Source organism: Octopus bimaculoides, chromosome 18 (genome assembly GCF_001194135.2).
Source record: "Octopus bimaculoides isolate UCB-OBI-ISO-001 chromosome 18, ASM119413v2, whole genome shotgun sequence".
In the NCBI taxonomy this organism is placed as follows: Eukaryota; Metazoa; Mollusca; class Cephalopoda; order Octopoda; family Octopodidae; genus Octopus; species Octopus bimaculoides.
Genome location: NC_068998.1, coordinates 15,491,718 through 15,512,815, shown reverse-complemented (window position 1 = coordinate 15,512,815; position 21,098 = coordinate 15,491,718). Strand labels below are relative to the sequence as shown.

At 34.8% G+C, this 21,098-nt stretch overlaps 1 protein-coding gene across 1 annotated transcript in view; it reads left to right on the top strand.

The window, feature by feature from the left end:
* Window positions 1-21,098, top strand: part of LOC106873296 (microtubule-associated protein 1B) — a 58,858-nt gene that overhangs the window by 16,776 nt on the left and 20,984 nt on the right. Inside the window, exons 2-5 of the mRNA XM_052974302.1 lie at window positions 10,530-10,606; window positions 17,277-17,418; window positions 19,334-19,435; window positions 20,748-20,801. Coding sequence (XP_052830262.1) covers window positions 10,530-10,606; window positions 17,277-17,418; window positions 19,334-19,435; window positions 20,748-20,801 — 375 coding nt within the window. The remainder of the gene's footprint in view (window positions 1-10,529; window positions 10,607-17,276; window positions 17,419-19,333; window positions 19,436-20,747; window positions 20,802-21,098) is intronic.

Here is a 21,098-nt window from a genome sequence, read left to right as displayed (position 1 = left end):
TATACTTTGGAAGTATTTCCCCATTTCTTTTTCACTTTAGTTGTGACGTTCTTCGAAAATAAGTTTCAGTCTGCCAGTTTTGTGAGTGGCTGTGGTAGACAAAAACTGAAAGAAGCCTCTGTGTGTGTGTGTGTGTTTGCAACTGTGTGATCTTGGGTTCAGTCCCACTGCATAGTATCTTGGGCAAGTGTTTACTACTATAGCCATGGGCCAACCAAAGACTTGTGAGTGAATTTGGTTGATGGAAACTGAAAGAAGCCCATTGTGTATGTATGTATATATAAGTGTATGTGTTTTCGTGTTATGTTTATTGCTCAACACCGTTAGATAATTGGTGTTGGATTGTTTATGTCCTTGTAACTTAGTGGTTTGGCAAAAAATGACTGATGGAATAAGTACTGGTGTCAGTTTGTTCAACTAAACCCTTCAAGGTGGTGCCCCAGCATGATCCCAGTTCAATGACTGAAACAAGTAAAAGATAAGAGATATAGGTGTGTGTGTGTCCTTGTCATCATGTGATTGTTGTAAATAAGCATCACCATCATACAAGTGATGTTGTTTGTTTCCAGTCTTGCGTGAAAGCATGTCTGGTCATGGGACAAATATTACCTTGCTTGGAAACAGGTGAAGGTTGGCAACAGGAAAGGTATCCAGCTGGAGCAAATTCTGCCTAACCCATGCCAGCATGGAAAAATGGAAATTAGATGATGAAAAACATACTGAACATGAATTTTGTGAGGGCAAGATGTAAGTCTGTAGAGCTGAGGGCAGAATTGTGAATTGTGCAAGGAGTATAAGAAAAGAACAGAAAAATACTATTGTATAGATGTGTGCTCTTAGCATACAATATTTGAGGACATAATCTATATTATGTTTACAAGCTGTTACTTGAATCTATATTTTCTTGTTTATTTATGGATTGTGACCTGTAATTAAAACCTAGTTCTTTAAATTACTAATTTTAATTATCTAGTTATTAAGAAAACATACTGATTGAAAAGAATATAATTTCCTGTTTTATATGCTGATATATATATAATATTATTTATCAGTCTAATAATAATAATGATGTGGTGATTGAAAAAAATCTCCTTCTCTGTCACCTTCAAAATGCACACTTCTGGACAATGTGTCTATTTATGATTTATTACAAACATCTCTTGTGTTACTATATTCCTGGAAATCTTGGCCCACATAGCAGAATCACTAACAGAACTAGAGAAAAAATTTCAGGTGTGGAAGCAAGGTTTAGAATCGAAGGGCCTTAGAGTCAATGTCGCAAAGACCAAAGTTCTAGTAAGTAGGAAGGTGAACACATCACACACCCCTTCAGGTAGTTGGCCCTGCTCGATCTGTAGAAAAGGTGTAGGTAGAAACTCCATAAATGTACCCAGTGTAAGCTATGGACACATAAGAGGTGCAGCAACATCAAAGGAAGATTAACCGGGAAGATAGCTTTCATGTGCAGCAGATGCACAGGAGCAATAAACACAGTTGCTCAGAAAACAGATTCCATCACATTCCAGGGGGAGAAACTAGAAGTAGTTGATAGCTTCCACTACCTAGGTGACCAAGTCTGTAGTGGGGGGTGGATGCTCAATGAGTGTTACCACTAGAATAAGAATAGCCTGGGCAAAGCTCAGAAAGCTTCTACCCCTACTGATGACAAAGGGCCTCTCGCTCAGAGTGAAAGGTAGATTCTACGATGCATGTGTGCAAACAGCCATGCTTCACGGCAGTGAAACATGGGCCATGACTGCTGAAGACATGTGTAGGCTCGAAAGAAATGAAGCTAGATGTGTAATGTCAGTGTGCACATATGACAGTGTAAGCGCCCTGAGATAAATGTTGGACATAAGAAGCATCAGGTGTGGCGTGCAAGAGAAACGTTTGCGTTGGTATGGTCATGTACTATGGATGGATGAGGAGAGCTGTGTGAAGAAGTGCCAATCCCGAACAGTGGAAGGAATCTGGGGTAGAGGGAGACCCAGGAAGACATGGGATGAGGGGTGAAGCATGACCTTTGAACATTGGGCCTCACAGAGGCAATGACAAAAGCCCAAGACCTCTGGAGATATGCTGTGACTGAGAAGATCCGGAAAATAAAGTGAGTTCACAGCTGTAACCTACACCAGTGTCGCATAACCAGTCCACTCAAAAGTACCTTCGATCATAGGGGTACATGCCATGCGTGAGGAGACCTATGGAGTCAAGTACATCAAAATCAATCAAATCAAATGGAAATTGTAGTTATGATTCCTGTACTAGTGGCATGTAAAAAGCACCATCTGATCGTGGTCGATACTAGCCCCCTCTGGCCCCTGTGCCACTGGCACATAAAAAGCACCCACTACATTCTTGGAGTGTTTGACATTAGAAAGGGCATCCAGCTGTAGAAACACTGCCAGATCAGACTGGAGCCTGGTGCAGCCTCCTGGCTTCCCAGATCCCAGTCGAACTGTCCAACCCATGCCAGCATAGAAAATGGACGTTAAATGCTGATGATGATGAACATAGAATTTTGTAGCTTATTGATTCTATGTCGCATGAATTTTGGAGACGTACTTGTCTTGCAAGTGATTTGATCTAAGACTGCTTGTTGAAACTAAAGCAATTACAGCATGAAGACATAATACATTAGCCTTCAAAAGCTGTTAATTTCATGTAAACATTTATTATTTAGTGTCAAAATTTTTGTTACACTAACTTCAACCTAGTCACTGACATAGTTCCACTGCAACATTTCGCATGTAGAATTCTACATTACAACATGATTATCAAGAACACAATACTTCTGTAATGCAGGTAATACCTGTATTATACTAGTTGAACACTTAAACAGTTGGCTACAATGGACTCATGTAGAGCACTTGATAAATCATATTTAGCTGTAGTGACAAAATTATTGCTTTATAATATGGACAGTGACATTTGTCTGTGCAAGCTGATACTTGAAAAGGGCTCTTTTGAAACAATATTGTAGAAATTTTATATTAACTTAAAGAAATACTGACAATTAGTACAAAGGACATGCACCATAAAATATATGCAGTTAGTCATTAGGCAATTATGTATAGATGATAGCTTCTGCATTTTGTATTTGCTGATAGCTGGTGTCATAAATCTGTAGTGTTTCAATGAATGATTGGTGTGTGTGTGTGGGGGGGAATCTGATGATTTAAAAGAAAATTTTTGGAGGGGTATGGCCTGGAATTATTTCTTGTTATTACTCAAAAGCCAAGGGAGAATTTGAATTGAAGTTTCGTACAAGTTGGTGCAGTACTTGTCTAGTAGTGTTCCTATTATTTGTTGCTGCCTAACTATGCAAGCATGTTACCTATTTACAACTAGATAAAGAGTGACTACATTAGGGATATAAGTTTTGGCCATGGTAACAGGATATGAATTGCACTACTAACCAGTATTCCAACTACTTGGTTAGTTATAGTATTTATAATGAACATTGGTTTCAAATTTTGGCACAAGGCCAGTAGTTTTGGGGGATGGGGAAAGTCAATTATATCGACCCCAGTACTCAGCTGGTACTTATTTTATTGACCCCAAAAAGATGAAAGGCAAAGTCGACTTCAGCAGCATTTCTTCCATTGTGCTAACAATTATGCCACCTCACTACCTTCTTAATAATAATAATAATCCTTTCTACCAGCTAGAAATTTTGGGAAGTGAAACAGTCAATTATGTCCTTAGTATTTTACAATGAATATTGCTATACGATGAGCGATGGCTAGAGAAATATTGAGCTTTGTTTTAATAACCAGTTGATCTAGCAAGCGGGGCCTCATATCAGTGAGGGGGGCCGGTGCGCATTGATGCCGTCGAGAGGTAGGCCCCGAAACGGCGCACATTCTCTCCTGATGACCCCATACACTTGCTAGCTTCCGGTATGCGGAGTTCTAGACTGGTAGCACTTGCATGTGCGAGTTGTTTGCAAGACATACTGTTATGTAATCTACAACAAACTTTTTTTTTTTTTTTTAGTATTTTAACTTTGAAATACCCCAGACAGTTGAGTGTAGGAGATTTATGTTCATCTCTTGTTGAACCAACAAGAGATAAAAGCATATCAAAGAATCAGCAAGTGGGACTGACACAAATCATTCTAAACACAACAAAGATGATGTAACTCTTGATCACTCCAGTATATGTTACTTCATTTCTTCTTTTTATTATTATTATTCTAGGAAATTGTTATGCAAGTTTTAAATTTTTATCTGTAAATCACTTTAGTAGTATCTGAAAGTCAACAAATTTGTTGTTTGATTTTAACCCTTCAACATTCAAGATTACTGTGTCAAATGTAATGCTTATTATTTATTCACATTGTTTTGAACTACTCCTGCATTATCTTGTAGCTTTGAGATTTCAATAATATCATGCTAGCATGGAATATAGGGCATTAAACGATGATGATGATGATTGTTTATTTTTAGAATGACATTGTAGGGTAGGTGTGAGAGAACAAATCAAATCCGTTTCAATACCAAACAGGTTAGATGGAATGGATATAAATGCTAAAGAGTTAATCCTTGTTGGAAGTAAATTTATTGTGGGATAGTTTGAAATGGCTATGGGGATTGTAAAAGAATTTTTTTTATATTTTTCATAAACTTTCTTGATAATGTGTATACATATACACATTCATCATCATTATTTTAACATTCATTTTTCCATGATTGCATGGGTTGAACGGTTTATTGAAGCAGATTTTCTACAGTCAGATGCCCCTTCTTGTTACCAACCCTCACTTGTTTCCAAGCAAGGTAATATTTCCCCATGGCTAAACATGTTTTCACAATATTAGAAATGAATGACACTGCTTGTATGACAGGGACACTCATTTACAACTATTGTGCAATGTCAAGACAGTGAGACGTATACACATGCTCACACATACAATTATGTGTGTATCTGTTCCCAGCTACTAAATCCACTCACAAACAAGGTTTTGGATGGCCCAGGGCTATAGTGGAAGACACTAGCCCAAGGTGCTACACAATGGGACTGAACCCAAAATTATGTGGTTGGGAAGCAAGATTCTTAACCACACAGTCATGCCCGTGCCTATTTTCAAATATTATTTCTTAACTTTAAATTTGCAGAACAATTTTGCTGTCCTATAGTGCTACATGGAATAGAGGTTTACTACTAATTTGTAATAAACCAACTGAATTTACGAGAGGCAATTCTATAGTTGACCACTAAAAATTATTTTGTTTTCTTGAACTCTTTCTATTGTAAACACACATTGCATTCACTTTCATTCATATTTTCTCTTTTTTTCTTGAACTTTTGCCAGTTGTAAATCGTCATTGCATCCTAATCCCATGCTCGTTCTTGTGACTCATCCTTTTACTCTTCTCTTATCTATTCTCTTTAACTTTTCATCTTCTTTCTTGTTAGCTCACTTCATCTAATGCTGTCTGTATATTTTAAAATTCAAAAATATACAAAGGCTTGAAGCTTTCATGTTTAACAGATGACAATTACTTAGATGCATATGAATTAACCCTTTAAAATTCAGATTATTCAAACAAGTGTAATGCTTATTTATTATTTGAATTAACCATGCAGTGTCTTGTAGCTTCAAGATTTTGACGATGTTACTGTATATTTTTGAATGGCATTGTAGGGGAAGTTTGAGAGGTTAGATCAGGTCAGTTTTAGCATGAATCACATAGAATATTAGTGCTGGTCATGGCTGGTTTAAATGTTAAAGGGTTAAATAATTGAGGATTTTTTATATAATAAATTTTAGTTCATTTAAAAAATAATACATAACTATTAGTTTTTGGTATACTGTATGTGTGTCTTCTCTGTTTAGCATTCAGATTACTCGGTCGAATGTAATGCGTATTTATTCACATTGTTTTGAATTAACCATAAATTAACTTGTACCGTCAAGATTTTGATGATGTGATTTAGTTTTAGAATGACATTGCACAGTAAGTGGGAGAGGCCTGATCTGGCCAGTTTGACCATAAAACAGGTAGAATATTTTGGCTGGATATGGCTGGTTTGAATGCCAAAGGTTTAATAAATCCTCAAACACTATATTGCATCCTTATTCTTACATCACACAAAAAAAAAAAATGCAGATACTGTACTTATTTCACTGAGACTGAAATCAGAGTCTCTGTGAACAAGTACTGTAGCTTGTCCCACTGAGCTGTAGATTGTAACAAAATAAAACTTATGTATATCAATAATATCTCAAAACTCAATTTAAAATCTTTATCAGTCAGTTGCCTTGCAAATAATACATTGTGTATATAATGGTTTATCTTTGATTTCATGCCATACTTACAGCATTACATACATGGGTTGTAGGAAAATAATATTATAGATAAGTTTCTCTTACCTTTTTTTTTCTTTTTTTGAGTGATATTAGAAATTTGTTGTATATAACTTTTAAGGTCTATTTTATTGATTGTTCATGATTAAGTGACTTTATCATCAGGATGTCCAATCAGAATACTGATACTTCCTTTCAATACTAACAGATGTGTATTTCCAGGCAAAATCAATACAGTCTGTCTTTTTATTGACTATTTAAGATTTTGTTCAAATTTCATTGATATATTGCAACTCTAAAATAACTTAGATCATGCAAAATTTTAAGGTTTTCCAGCCAGTCTTATTCCAATGAGAATTTGCAGAAATAACCATATCCCTCCCCTTTTTTTTTCTTTTTTACTTGATCTTTGGATCATTGGAAAGCTCTTTTGTTCTAGATGGCACATTCACTGTAAAAATGGCCACAAGTGGATGTTATGAGAGATTTTATTTCAAATATTGATTATGAGTTTTTCAAAAAACAACTATTCTTAAAATTTTGCTCATTGTTTCTATTGATTATTGGCATTCTTTGTGTAAAATTTTTATTCTGGGAGAATATATGGAACCTGAGTTAAAACAGTTTAAATGCAAAAGATTCAGAGGCAGGAAGTGGTGAAATTTAATTACAATCTCTCTCTCTCTCTCTCTCTCTCTCTCTCTCTCTCTCTCTCTCTCTCTCTCTCTCTCTCCCTCTCCCTCTCCCCTCTCTCTCTGATTTGAATTTTTATGTTAAGGCTCTTTTAGGGATTACTTAATTGTTTGGTAGTACTTGTAGTAAAGAAAATTTTGAAATATACAATCTGAAGAATTTGGTACCATTAACTTATATGCTAGGACATGCTGAAATATTTACAGAAGACAAAATATGAGTCAGATTATGCTTGGGAAGAAGGACTCTTAGCTAGTCTTGAAACAAAACCAGAGAGATCAAGCTCTACAATTTAAGAGTCGCTTTATGGGTCAGAGTATTGACTTTTTGTAGAACTTTAAAATATTGAATTGTCACAAACTGAATAATAAACAGAGCAATTTGATTGGTTAAAATTAATATATAAAAAAAAAACCACACAGGTAGTCCAGATTTTGATTTTGCTCCACCCAATCGGCAGTTATGTCAGAATTATTATGTACTTTCAAAAAAGGTAGATGTACTAGTGGTCAAGGATGTTACAGATGTGGATGTACATGTCGTGGAGATAATAAACACATCGAAAATGTAAACACACATGCCACAAAGAGGATACGACTTATTGGAGGTGTCAGCACACGTAAAACAAATATGAATACAAGAAAACGTAGAGTGTATATGGAACAAGAGGATTCTGAACCATAAATTAGCAATCCATCATGAATTGTTTCATCAGTGGAGGCATTGTATGAAGCATTTGGTTTAAAATCAGTATCATCATTAGCGGGAAAAGCTAAACGTGGAAGTACCCGAATGGAAGACTTTGACGAAGCAGCTAAAAAGCAACTCGTGAGACTAACCAGTACCATAATGAAAAAGTATGTTCTATCATTAGTCCGTTATGATGCTGAAGGCTTTATGAAAGATGCTGCTAAAAACGAAAAATTGACATTTTTGAGAAAATAAAGTATTTTCAAGAATTTTATAAATATGCAGCACAAAATATATAGTACTGCATCTATAGCACAATTTAACTGAGTTTTGGTAGTTTAGGTCTCTACAAAACTGGGTCAAACTTCCATACTCTAAATCGTGTAACGATTCTTAAAAAATTATTCATAATTTGTTCAAGCTATAGAATATGGCTTAAACAAATCTTTCTTGTAAGTCACAGAATGTGGTTTGGAACTTTGTCTTTAAAATGTTTTAAAAAAAGACTCTTGCATTTTCTTTTGCTTGGTTGCAACAAAATTCTTTTTACATAATCTTTTTAGTTTGACTTGCCTTATAATTAGTGGCAACAAAGTCTTCAATGTGTGTAATACTTCAAATCTTTGATAGGATTGTCAGGATATGAACTTGTTTAATTATGACCTTTTTCAACCTGTTAATAATTTTTGACTCCTCATAATTCACATGCCTTTCTAAAGTGGTTTCTTCCTCAGTTTTAGAATTGGCTGAGATAAGTTTATCTTTGCAATGTACTTTTTAAAATTTTTCTCTTCTCTTTTTTGTCCATGTCTTTTCTGTTTCAAAAATTCTGTTTTAAGGTCACCATTATTTTTGACTCCCTCCAATCTGCAACAGAAAGTGATTTTTAGTGTGGAGTTTTTGTCATTAATTCTTCGTTATTTATTCACAATTTTGAGTAAGAACAATTTTTATGCAACAACATGCATAATAGTGAGTAATTGTCTGTAGTGGCTGTGTGGTTAGTAGCTTGCTTACGAACCACATGGTTCCGGGTTCAGTCACTGGGAATATCAAACTTGACATTCAGCTGAATTTCCAATAGTGCAGGAATTAGCAAACTTCATTTTAAAATATGATCAAACTAAAAAATAAATTCAATCAACCAATCTGAATAAACATAGGTCATCAAAGCAGTCTAAGTATGCAATGGTGACTACTTTTGCATTGAGATGCAACACGAATGCTACACAGAAAGCTTTCAGATGTTCCAAAGGTCAAGTCAAATTATGCTTTTTAGTTTCTTGTGTGGGGTGGGAGTCTCCATAGTGTGTAAATTATCCCCCAATCCCCAAATCCCAGAGAGTGCTTCTCAGGAACTTGAGGATCTAGAATTCTGAAAATGTGCATAACCTGGTTATTCTAAACGATCAGTATATTTAACCAAGTTTGAGGGATTTTTTTTTCACTCCAAAATGATCATATTGGCTTCATGTGGGATAAATTACACTAGGTTCTTACACCACTCTTATGTTTATTCATTTACTTCTCATGCTGTAACTCACTGATAATTCACCTTTTATTCTGATTATGTTTACATTGTTTAAATGTGAAATCAATTCAACCTCAAACTTATAAATCCATTCGTTTAAATAAAGAATGCAGTCTTTTTCCTATCATTCTCTTTCTCTCTCTTGATCGATCAATCAATTGAAAGATAGAGAAAGAAATTCATAGATCAGCAGTCTTCTCAACGAACAACATATAATGTTTGATACAGTGTTTAGATAGACTGAGTGGAGGTAGTATTTTCTGCTGTGACAAGGACAGATGAGTGGATTCAAATAGTAGTGTGATATAGCTAGCATTGGCATTAGAAAAAGCGCTTAATGGAGACCTCACAATAGGTCAGAGTTTTTATAAACCTGGTAGATGACTTTTGTATGGATATGGTCCAAGTTTGAATGAGACACACTGGATATATAAATTGAGTCTGAATTGTTAATGTTTATTAGGATAATTCAAAATATCAAAAGTTTTAAACCCTGTCACTCATTGCATTATATTTTAGTTGTAATTAATAAGAAGAAAATGCTTCTCAGGGGACTTTTGAGTTGTCTTTCTCAGACTGGAAATGATTGGTTTTGATTATACAAGGATAGAAAAAGAGTTCTATATTGAGGTAATACTTAAAATGAAAGGCATGTGTTACTTGATGTATAGTTATGAGAAAGACAAGATTACGCTTCAACACTTTAGTGTTCAAATTATTCTGTTAATTGTAACGCTTATTTTTCATATTGTTTTGAATTAACCATGCATTATCTCATAGCTTTAAGGTTTTCAATGATGTGATTGTTTACTTTTAGAATGTCAGTGTAGGGTAGGTTTGAGAGGCTAGATAATCCAGTTTGAATGTAAAACTGGTAGAATATTTCGGTCGGAAATGGCCAGTTTAAATGCCAAAGGGTTAATATATCAAGAGATAGAGATTTGAGTAGAAATGGAGAACAGTTGGCTAGTTTAAAAGAGATATCAATTTGTCAACACTTTAACCCTTTAGCATTCACAATGCTTATTTATTCAAAATTATTTTGAATTAATATGCATTATCTTGCAAGTGTGAGATTTTGATGAGGTAACTGAGAATGATATTGTAGAGTTGGTGTGAGAAACAAGGTTTGGCCAGTTTGATCATAAAACAGGTTGAATATTTTGGCCAAATGTGGTTGGTTTAAATGCTAAAGGTTTAATGGGTGACTAATGAATAATCTGAATTTGAAACTTTTGCTCTACTACATAAGTTTTATTTGGATTAAGAGTTAATCTTTATTTTAATATTTTCTACTTATAGATTGATGACTTACCTGATGGAGCAGTGAAACCACCAAAAGGAAAGTTTCCCATTTTCTTTTATGGAACTCATGAAACGTAAGTAAAATTTAGTCGTTTCTCCTCAGCAGCTGTTTGAGAAATGATTGTTTATAAAATTGACCCGGAAATCAATAATTTTGAATTGCAGTTTAAGTGGACAAATGACCCTCTCATTCTCTTTACATACATTTACAGTACTCTACTTACATGTTTCAAGAATGCTAAACAGACCATTTCTATATAATACTCATTTTACTTTTTCTGCATACATTCATTTACTCTTGAAAAAATTTTCTGTTTTTTCCACTGTTATACTAATACTGATTTACAAATTATACTAGTTACACATACAAGACCTACATCAGCATCAAATACATTTTCGCTAGCTGATGCTTAAATATCTAAATTTCATCTGTTCTTCATGAGTTATAAAAATTTTTAATTTATATATTTTTTTAAAACTCTTTAACAAACACCTATGTTGATGAATGTCCTCTTCAACATTTTCTAAGAAGAACAGGCCTTGTGAGTAGGTTTGGTTGACAGAAACTGAAAACAGCACATCATATATGTTTGTTTGTGTGTACCCTTGTCTAGACATCATGTGAGGGTTGTAAAATGAGCATCACCATCATAGAAGCAATGTTATTCATTTCCAATCTTTTGTGAAAAACCCAAACATGTTTAGTCATGGGGAAATATTACCTTCTTGGAAACAGACGAGGGTTGGCAACATGAAGGGCATCAGGCTGTAACAAAAAATAAAAAATCTGCCTCGATTTCTTTCCAAGCATGGAAAAGTTGATGTTAATTGGTGCTGATGATGGCTATCCTTCATGGACTTAGAATGATTGAAATGTTACTTTGGTAAGAATCAATGCTGTCTTTATCAACAGTAGTGAAGGTTCTAGGTCTACGAAGACAATCTCTTGGATAAAAGTGTGATGATAAACATACATACACTGATTATTTACTTGTGGTTGGCGAGTAAAAGAGCAAAACTGCTTCCAAAATCAGTACTTGCTTACCACATTTTAAACACCATTTACTTCATTAATGCAGCGAGCATATATTGTGTTTATGCTATGTTTGCTGTAAACATGTAATCATGTAATTCTTTTGGGTAGTTGGTTGAAATCAGCTGTTGTTTATGTAAGGCGAAACAGTTGAGTAGCAATGTTAGAATGCATGTAACTGAATGGTGTAATGTGCAGAATGTGAATTTAGGAAATGTACATCAACCAAGGTTGAATCTCATAGGAAAGTAATCATCATCATCATCATCATAATTTAATGTCCATATTTCCATTCTTGCATGGGCCAGACGGAATTTGTTGAGATAGAATTTTATGGCCAGATGCCCTTCTTGTCACTGACTCTTAACCTGTTTCCCAAGCTAGGCAACATTCCCCTATGGCCAAACCTGTTTTCCATGGACAACTGGAAATGAGCAACATTCTTTGTATGCTCGTTTACAACCATGGTGTCATTACAAGAGTACACACATGCACACGTGTGGCGTTTTTGCCTACCAAATGAGCATTATCAAGGCTGTGGATGGCCTAGGGCTATAGTAGACATTTGCTCAAAGTACCATGCAGTTGGACTGAGTCCATGACTTAGCCACACAGCTATACCTGCACCTATGTTGATGCAATTGTTTTGATGATCTTTAATTGTGGATATAAGTGTACGGTTAATAAGTTAGTGATTAGGAATTGAGGTTTGATAGAATTATGATGTTCAACCCTTTAGTATTCAGATTTCTTTGTCAAATGTGATACTCATTTGTTCACATTGTTTTGAATTAATCGTCCATTATCTTATATCTTCAAGGTTTCAATGATGTGATTGTTTATTTTGAGGATGACATTGTAGAGTAGGTGTGAAAGGCCAGATCTGGCTGGTTTGAACATAAAACAGGTAGAATAATTGAGCCTGATATGGCCGGTTTAAATGCTAAACAGTTAAACTATTGATATGCAGCAGTACAGCTTCCATTATATATACACCCACATACTCTGTAATTGAGATTAAGATATAGGTAAAAGTGTGTCTTCTACTAAAGTCCTGATCTGACCAACACCTTGTGAGTGAATTTGGTATTTAGAAATTTTTATAAAAGCCTGTCTTGTGTATGCAAATTGACATTCCAAGTTTCGCTGGTCATTATTGAGTGAAACTGATAGAGTATTCACATTCCTTGTTGACATTATGACCAGTTGTTTTGAACTCTCAAAGACTTGTGGAGTAAACAAATCCTTGGCTTGAAAAACAGTTACAGGCTGGCAACAGCAAGAGCATCCAACTGTAAAATCCTGTCTCAAATAAGCTTCCATCTAACCCAGAGGTCTTCGGTAGACATCCATTTGGCCCTTAGGGTCCATATAAGATTTTCTTGCTAAAATTTATGTACAATAAATTATACTTCTACAATACACAAAATATATAAACAAATTTTTTTTTACAATTCCTAATAGTATTCAATTATAAAAAATATAAATTTTTTTAAAGCACCAAATGGCTATGGAGAGTCATCCAAGTAAAATAGGAATCAAAGAGATCCATAGATGAAAGAAAATGGTTGGGAACCACTGATCTAACCCATGATATCATGGGTAAAATGGATGGTGAATGAACAAATAAAGCAGGCAATGGGCCTCTTTGATATTTAGTTATATTAATATTTAAATTCATTGCCTGTTTTATTGAAAGCATATTGTTTATATTGACTTGTATATTGTTCTCTTAGTAGGGGATTTTAATGTTTTTTGGGGCAGTGAAATATCAAGTTCTGTGCAAGAGGGGTCAGTAATTATGGCACTAATAATGAAGATGTGAAGCTGTTGGAATTTTGTTAGTATTTGTGAATTAGATTTCTAATGCAGTTGGCTTTTTGTAGTATCTGTTGCTTAGATACTCTATCTGTCAATTTTGTTTTGTATACACATTAAATGGTTTAAATTTACATGCTATATTAGTTTATTAATAACTATATTGCATTACATTGTTTATATATATATATATATATATATATATATATACTATGATTATGTTTATACTGGTTATTAGAAAAGTTTTTGTAACATCTAGAAGTGTTACTAGATATTTTTTTAAACTTTGTTGCTTCAAATATTTATTTAATAGACTGTTAGTTTTAACTTAGTTATTTCAGTATTGGACTGAGTCTGTGGTGGGGTACTGCTTTAAATGGTTTTAGTTGAACAAATCAGTCTCAGCACTTGTGTTTTCCCAAGTCTGGTACTTATTATATAGCTTTCTTTTGCCGAACCACTAAGTTTTGGGGATGTAAACAAACCAGCACTGGTTGTCAAGTGGGGCTATAGTAAAAGTGTCATGAACTCAAAATCATGTGGTTAGGAAGCAAGTTTCCTACCATGCAGCCATGTTTGTCCTTTTCTCCATCAGAAGTTCATATTCAGACAAGTCAGCATGAAAATAATTAAACAAATTTTAATGAACAGTTTAGTCTTCATCTTATTTGTTAATTAACATACTTATCAAGTCACTAGAAGCAATGAATGTTCACTGAGGTTTTTTTTTTATTTATTTTAGACTCTTTTTACATCTCTAGCCTGCATTTAACATTTTACTAGTGAAAAAATATTGTCTTGTAAAATGTATTTGTCTAAGTGGGACAGGAAATATCTTGTGTACCTAAGGGGTCAATCTGAGCTGAACTGGAGTGATAAATGAGTGAGTGTAATGAATACAGTTAATGTTTAGTTGGGATTATTTTTTAACTTGGAAAATATTAGCAAAGGGTGAAGAATTGAGCAGGAATGGATGTGTAGTTAAGAAACTTGCTTCCCAACCATGTGATCTTGGAATTCAGTCCCACTGTGCTGCACCACTTGGGCAAGTGTCTTCTGCTGTAGCTGCAGGCCAACCAAAGTCTTGTGAGTGGATTTGGTGGGCAGAAACTGAATGAAAGGCAGCGAACTGGCAGAATCGTTAGCGCGCCGGGCAAAATGCTTAGTGGTATTTCGTCTGCTGTTACGTTCTGAGTTCAAATTCCGCCAAGGTTGACTTTGCCTTTCATCCTTTCAGGGTCGATAAATTAAGTACCAGTTATGCACTGGGGTTGATGTAATCGACTTAATCTCTTTGTCTGTCCTTGTTTGTCCCCTCTATGTTTAGCCCCCTGTGGGCAATAAAGAAATAAGAAACTGAATGAAGCCCATTGTATATGTTTGTGTGTACATTTCTCGAGGAATTATTGCATGATATGATAGTTGTAAATAAGCATCGTCATATAAGTGAGACAGTTCATTTCTGAACATGGTCTTACATGAAAAACATATCTAGCTTTGGGAAAATACTTCGCTTTGAGACAGGTAAAGGTTGGCACTGGGAAGGGCATCCAGCCATAGAAAAATTTACCATAACAAATTCTGTGTGACTTATGCAGACATGGAAAACATAACATTAAATGATGGTGGTGGTGGTTGAAGAAGAATTAGTTTGAAGTTGAATGACATTATAGGAAAAGATAAGTGTGGTATAAAAATTGTTGCAAGGTTGAAATAACTAGCTATTGTAGTTTGAGAGAAGAGCCACAAACTTGGTTCTGAGCTAGAAACTAGTATTAGTTTATTGATTGTGTCTTAATATTTTACTTATTGATATGCGTGCTTCATTATTCTCTTTGTGGTACAAATCAGTGTTTAGTAGCTGCTCGAGAATAAAATACTCGGTGGCTGTAGAAACAAATCTCAGTTCTGTGATACAGATAACACTATACCTTACCTATATACATGAAAGCACTTGCACAATAAGCTGATGTCTTAGCAAGCAGAGGCTTCATCATCATTTAATGTCTACTTTTTCATGCTTGCATGGGTCAGATAGTGTTTGTTGTGGCAGGTTTTCTATGGTTGGATACCTTTCTTGTCATCAATCCTCAATTGTTTCTCAACAAGGTAATATTTTCCCCTAACAAGACATATTTTTCCCAGAAGACTAAATAATGAATAACATTGATTGTATGACATTGATGCTCATTTACAGCCATCATCTATGTTTAGACAAGGGTACACAAGCATAAACAAACACACAGAGCAGGCTTTCTGTTTCTATCTACCAAATCCACTCAAAGCGTTTGTCAGTCCAGGGTTATAATAGATTGGGAAGCAAGCTTCTTCATCACAAAACCATACCTGCATCTTCCAATTCTATTAATCACCAAACAAATTTCATTGAAATTTTTCAGTATGTGTATAAGTTGCTTATTGTCCAAGGGGCTCGTGGGTGAGCCCCTTGGACACGATTATCTAGTGCGTCCTATTTAAAGATGGTAGCAATGTGTAGTTTATGGGAAATTTTTCTAGCAGGTTGTGCAACCATGTAGAGGCTCCTTTATTAGCTAATATTTATTTTAGATCAAATTTCTAGAACAATATCCTCATTGGTTATTGGTTTCCAACAGGCAAATCACTAGCTAACTGCATTTAAGATGGCAAGAATAGCAAGGGATTCTGTTTGACTCTGGCAGAACAAATCTCACTGAGGAATTTTTTCAGAGCACCCGTTTCTTTTCCTTTTATTTTTATTTTACTGATATACTGTTGCATAGTGAAACTGTACGCCCCTCCCGGTAAAAAGTGGTAGTAGCCAGCCATTATAAATAGACCAGTAGCCAGTCAACAGAAAGAAGTTCAGGAAGGTCAAGTGTATATGAAGACTGTGTTGATAGTCACGTCTATGCTGATACAGTAATTATACTGTGATACTGAATGGATGTTATATCGATCCAACATTTGGAGGATAATAGCACTGTATGACTGGGGGTTGTACAGTGCCAGATTAGCACCATCCTATCGACGACTTTGTAATATAACAATATCTCTCAGAACGACAACTGTCATGAAAAGCCTGCTTTACAACATACACATTAACCCTTTAGCATTCGCATTATTCTGTCAAAAGTAATACTTGTTTATTCACATTGTTTTGAATTAATCATGCATTTTCATGTAGCTTTGAGATTTTGATGAGGAAACTTAAGTTTTAGAATGATATTGTAGGGTTGCTGTGAGAAGGCAGATCTCACCAGTTTGAGCATAAAACAGGTTGGATATTTTCGTTGGATATGAGCAGTTTAAACGCTAGAGGGTTAATGAAAGATATACATAAATGACAGGTTTCTGCACAGTTTCCATTTATCAAATTCCACCCACAAGTCTTTAGTAAACCTGAACCACATGGTTGCATAGAGAATTTCTTAACCACATAACCATACCTGCTGAGGCAAAAAAGTATCTTGAATTTTATTTAAAATTTCTTTTTGTCCTCTGTAACAGTGTACCATTAATGTTGAACTAAAATTAGTGTTTTAGGCATGGAATATTGCTTCTTGAAATTGTTTAATATTTTTCTTTTTTTTAAAGTTTTTATGAATGCCAAAAGAAAGATTTTGCATGATTTCTGTACATTAGTTAGGAATGGGAATATAGTCTGAATAATCAGTATTAACCCTTTCGTTACCAAACCGGCTCTGAGTACAAATGTCTTGTTTTCATAAGTTTTGAATTAAAATCTTCCACCAAGCCTTAGTCACAATTTATGTTCTTAACACTAACTTATATTTAAAGTACTTGAAAGAAACAGAGCATCTCAAAATAAATACAGTTACGAAAGGGTTAACATAATACTGGATCATTAGTTTTTGACCTTGGATTATTTATGTAATTTTGTTTCTTTGTAGGGCCTTTTTAGCACCAAAAGACATATTTCCTTACAACAAGTATAAAAACAAATATGGAAACCCACAAAAAAGGAGGGGTTTTAATGAAGGTTTATGGGAAATAGTTCATGACCCAAATGTAAAATTTCATCGATCAAGTTCAGTAAGTATATGTTTTTCTTTTCTTTCCTGATAATTCTGAAAATATCTCTTCAGATTGTGTTGATGTTAGAAAACTTGTTTCCATGTTAGTTTTGAAGAGGCAAATTTATTGATGAATTAATAGTATTGTGGGCTAAAGTAATTAACCATAACTAAGTTGATGACATCATTTTTGTCATTAGACATCCTCAGGACCTATTTATGAGTATCAAGCATCAAAGTCCTCTGGAATTTTTAAAACTGCATTTACAAACTGGTACTCCATTGGTTACAACAATGAGAGTTCAGGATGATCTGATAAATGGAACAGTCTGCTTGTGAAATTAATGTGCAAGTGGCTGAGCACTCCACAGACACTTGTACCCTTAATTTAGTTCTCAGGGAGATTCAGCATGACACAGAGTGTGACAAGGCTGGCCCTTTGAAACACAGGTACTCCTCGTTTTTGCCAGCTGAGTGGACTAGAGCAATGTGAAATAAAGTGTCTTGCTCAAGGATACAATGCATTGACAGGAATTGAACTCAAACTTAAAAACCGTAAGCTGAATACCCTAACCACTAAGCCACACACCTTCACTGCATTTGCAAATGTATTATAAAAAAAGAGTAATAATGGACAAAAACAAAATTATTAAAGAAATTCATGCTAGATACCTAATATCTTTGATAAAATAGAGTTCTTGAGACCTGGAAGGCATATACAAGGCCCATACAAATGCCCATAGCGTTCATTCAAATAACTACATTCCCATATAGGCAGGGTTTTTATTTTCACACCAAATAACTCTAATACCAACACGGTTAGTTTCTAGCCTTGTATGTGGTATTGATTTGTGTTGTCTCTTACTAACATCCAGGTTGTAATATTATATAAATTTCATTGGCATTTGCAGTGGTGAGCAGTCCAGAGTGAAGTAAATCCAGATTTACTTTAGCACATATACAATCAAATCAGTTTTCCTTTGCATTAACATTTGTTCAGCTCCCTGTGCTCTCTGAAAACCTCTGGAATTGTTACCCAAAGTGGTTCTTACAACATGATATTAAGCCATATCTAGTGGCAAGGCTCCAGGTTTGAAGTACAAAAGTTTTGGGAAGTATGGAGTTACCCCTTAGCCGGGATTACTCCTAGGTCTGCTTTGGTTTCCCCCAAGCCAGATGTTGGATACAGCATTCTTAACAGTAACATCACCTTAGCCAAATACCAGCTATATTTATCCAATTCTACTCCTTACTGTATATGACCCTTCTCTCTAGTAATATGTAACCTATACGAACTACTTCAGGGTGTATAACCAAATATGATGACCTTGTTCTTCCTTATATGTTTCTGTAAGAAAAACAGGCACCAGTTCCACTTACGACTTGAGGATATACATTTGGTTTGTATTAGGAAATGCAACTATTTAAGAAATAGAGTAAAAATATGCTAAATTCCTAAGTCAGTATTGTAATACTTGTCAACTTGTCTAATAAGAAACAAATGTAAGTTACTGAGAGGATTAAGGGCAACAATAACTCTTTGTAAGCTCAGTTCTTTTAAGTGTTAAATTCTGAAATTGGTGTCTAACATAATACTATAAATTCTTGTTTATTAGGTGTAATTTTTTTTATGGCACATATAAAAACCTATTGATGTTTTCCAGTAGCTTTTACCATTTTACAGACATGAAGTCAGAAGAGGAAATTGATAAACTAAGTAATGTAAATTATTTTTTTGAAGAATTGAACATTAAAGAAGGTAAACTGTTTGGAATGATGATAGCTAATAGCAACTTTGGAGTAGTTGAATTTAATCTCACTCATATCATAATATCATTTAATAGGATAGAAAACATCAATATGGATGTTTCTATATTATTCTATAAGATATTTTAAAATTCTTAAACCTTTTTTTGTTATTTATATTTTTATAGCAAGCAAGCTCAGCTGATGATGATTCACAAGCAAACACTCCATCAGCTGTTGATGCTGACGATGGTGAGGAAGAAGACGAAGAAGTGGAGAAAACAAACAAGGTAATTCATTAAAGAAATGATTATTGCTCTTGAGCCATTATACAAAAGCTTGAGGTGTTAAGGGGTATCCCACTTGAATTGGGACATGTTAAAGTAGCACTGACACACACAAAAATCAAGGTTGCACCATACTAAAGGAATACAAGGAGTTAACAGGAACAGGCATAAGCAGAACAAGTTGGTGACCTTACAGCTTTACACCAGGAAAGCCAAAACCATATTAACTGTTAGCCCTGTTGAGATGTTTGGTGTCTAGTTTGGACCAGTCTCACCTAGAAATTGCCTGAAAGGAAGCTCTGTCTAAAATGTGAAGCAGGGACAAGGAATTCTTACATCACTTGTTATTTGTTGCTGCCTGACTATTATACCTTGCCTCAGTTTACATCTGACCAAGCGGAATGTTTGTTCTATTGCTTCTTGCGGAAAGAACATGATGTACAAGTATGTATTGAGGTTGTGTTTGCGTAAAATACTTGATAGCAAGCAAGGTGTGGTCAGTCTTGGTGAGGTATGTTTTCTAGCAGTACGTCTCTTTAATGGGGTTGTAGATCTGGATTGGGCACACTTGGCATCGAGTGTGTTAGGTATTGAAACTTCCCTACCATTCAGATAATGTGGCTAGTGGTACATCAAACCTTGTACTCTATAGGGAGTTAGTAGTGAGCAAAAGTGATAATGTTCTTGCGACTTGACATTGATAGGGATCAACTGATCAACCTATTCCAGAGAACTTTCAGATTAGGGACTATGGATAAATTCCAGAAATTCTTGTAGGCATTACTGTGTCACCAGCTGGACCTTTTTTGCTATCATGCAGGCTATCAAAACTGTTCTGTGTGCACTTTTTCAGTGTTTTAGCATTGCTGATTTGTGGAGTTATGTCTCCACAGTTGTTATATGTAGGGCTAATCCAGTTATCACCAGAGTCTGTCATAAGAATTACTGTGGCCTTTCTTTGACCATGAAGGGCATGCAGTTTTCTTTTGAATGGTGATCATGACAAAAGAGATTGTATGGTAAACTAGACAAGATTGAGAGCTAGGCAGATACTTTCCACATTAACGAAGCCCCTATTTTGTTAATATATTGTTAGTATGAGTTATATGTTATTCCATAAATCAATATTTGCTATCTTGCATCAGATGAACAATTGATGTCCAGTTATCTTTTGCATCTGACATGCATCTCTTACCAAGAGAATGTAATATCTCTGGTTATCTGCTTTGTTTTTGTGTATGTTTATTTCAGTATTCGCTTATTCTTTGAAAATATTGTTGTAATAGTTCTTTGTTTGTTTTTGTTTTTTTAACAGTCTGTGAGAGGTAAAACACCAGCTAAGAAAAGACAAAGTTCCAGTACACCAACGGTGAGTTTTTTAATAGTCACTTGTATAATGTCTTTCTTTATATGGATATTTTGAATTCCTATTCATTCTTATCAATGAAAGTATGTGTTTCCAAGATACATTTGTAACTGACATGAAGTTTCTTCTTTTACAATCATCATCGCCATCATTTTAAATCTATTTTCTCACAGGTGCACAAGTTGACCAGGTCTTATTCAGCTCTGTGTATTCTCCACTTGTTATATTTTCTTATCATCCCTTCATCTCTTTTTCAAACCGAGATCAGCTTTCACTATTTCTGCTTATATCATTCTTAAT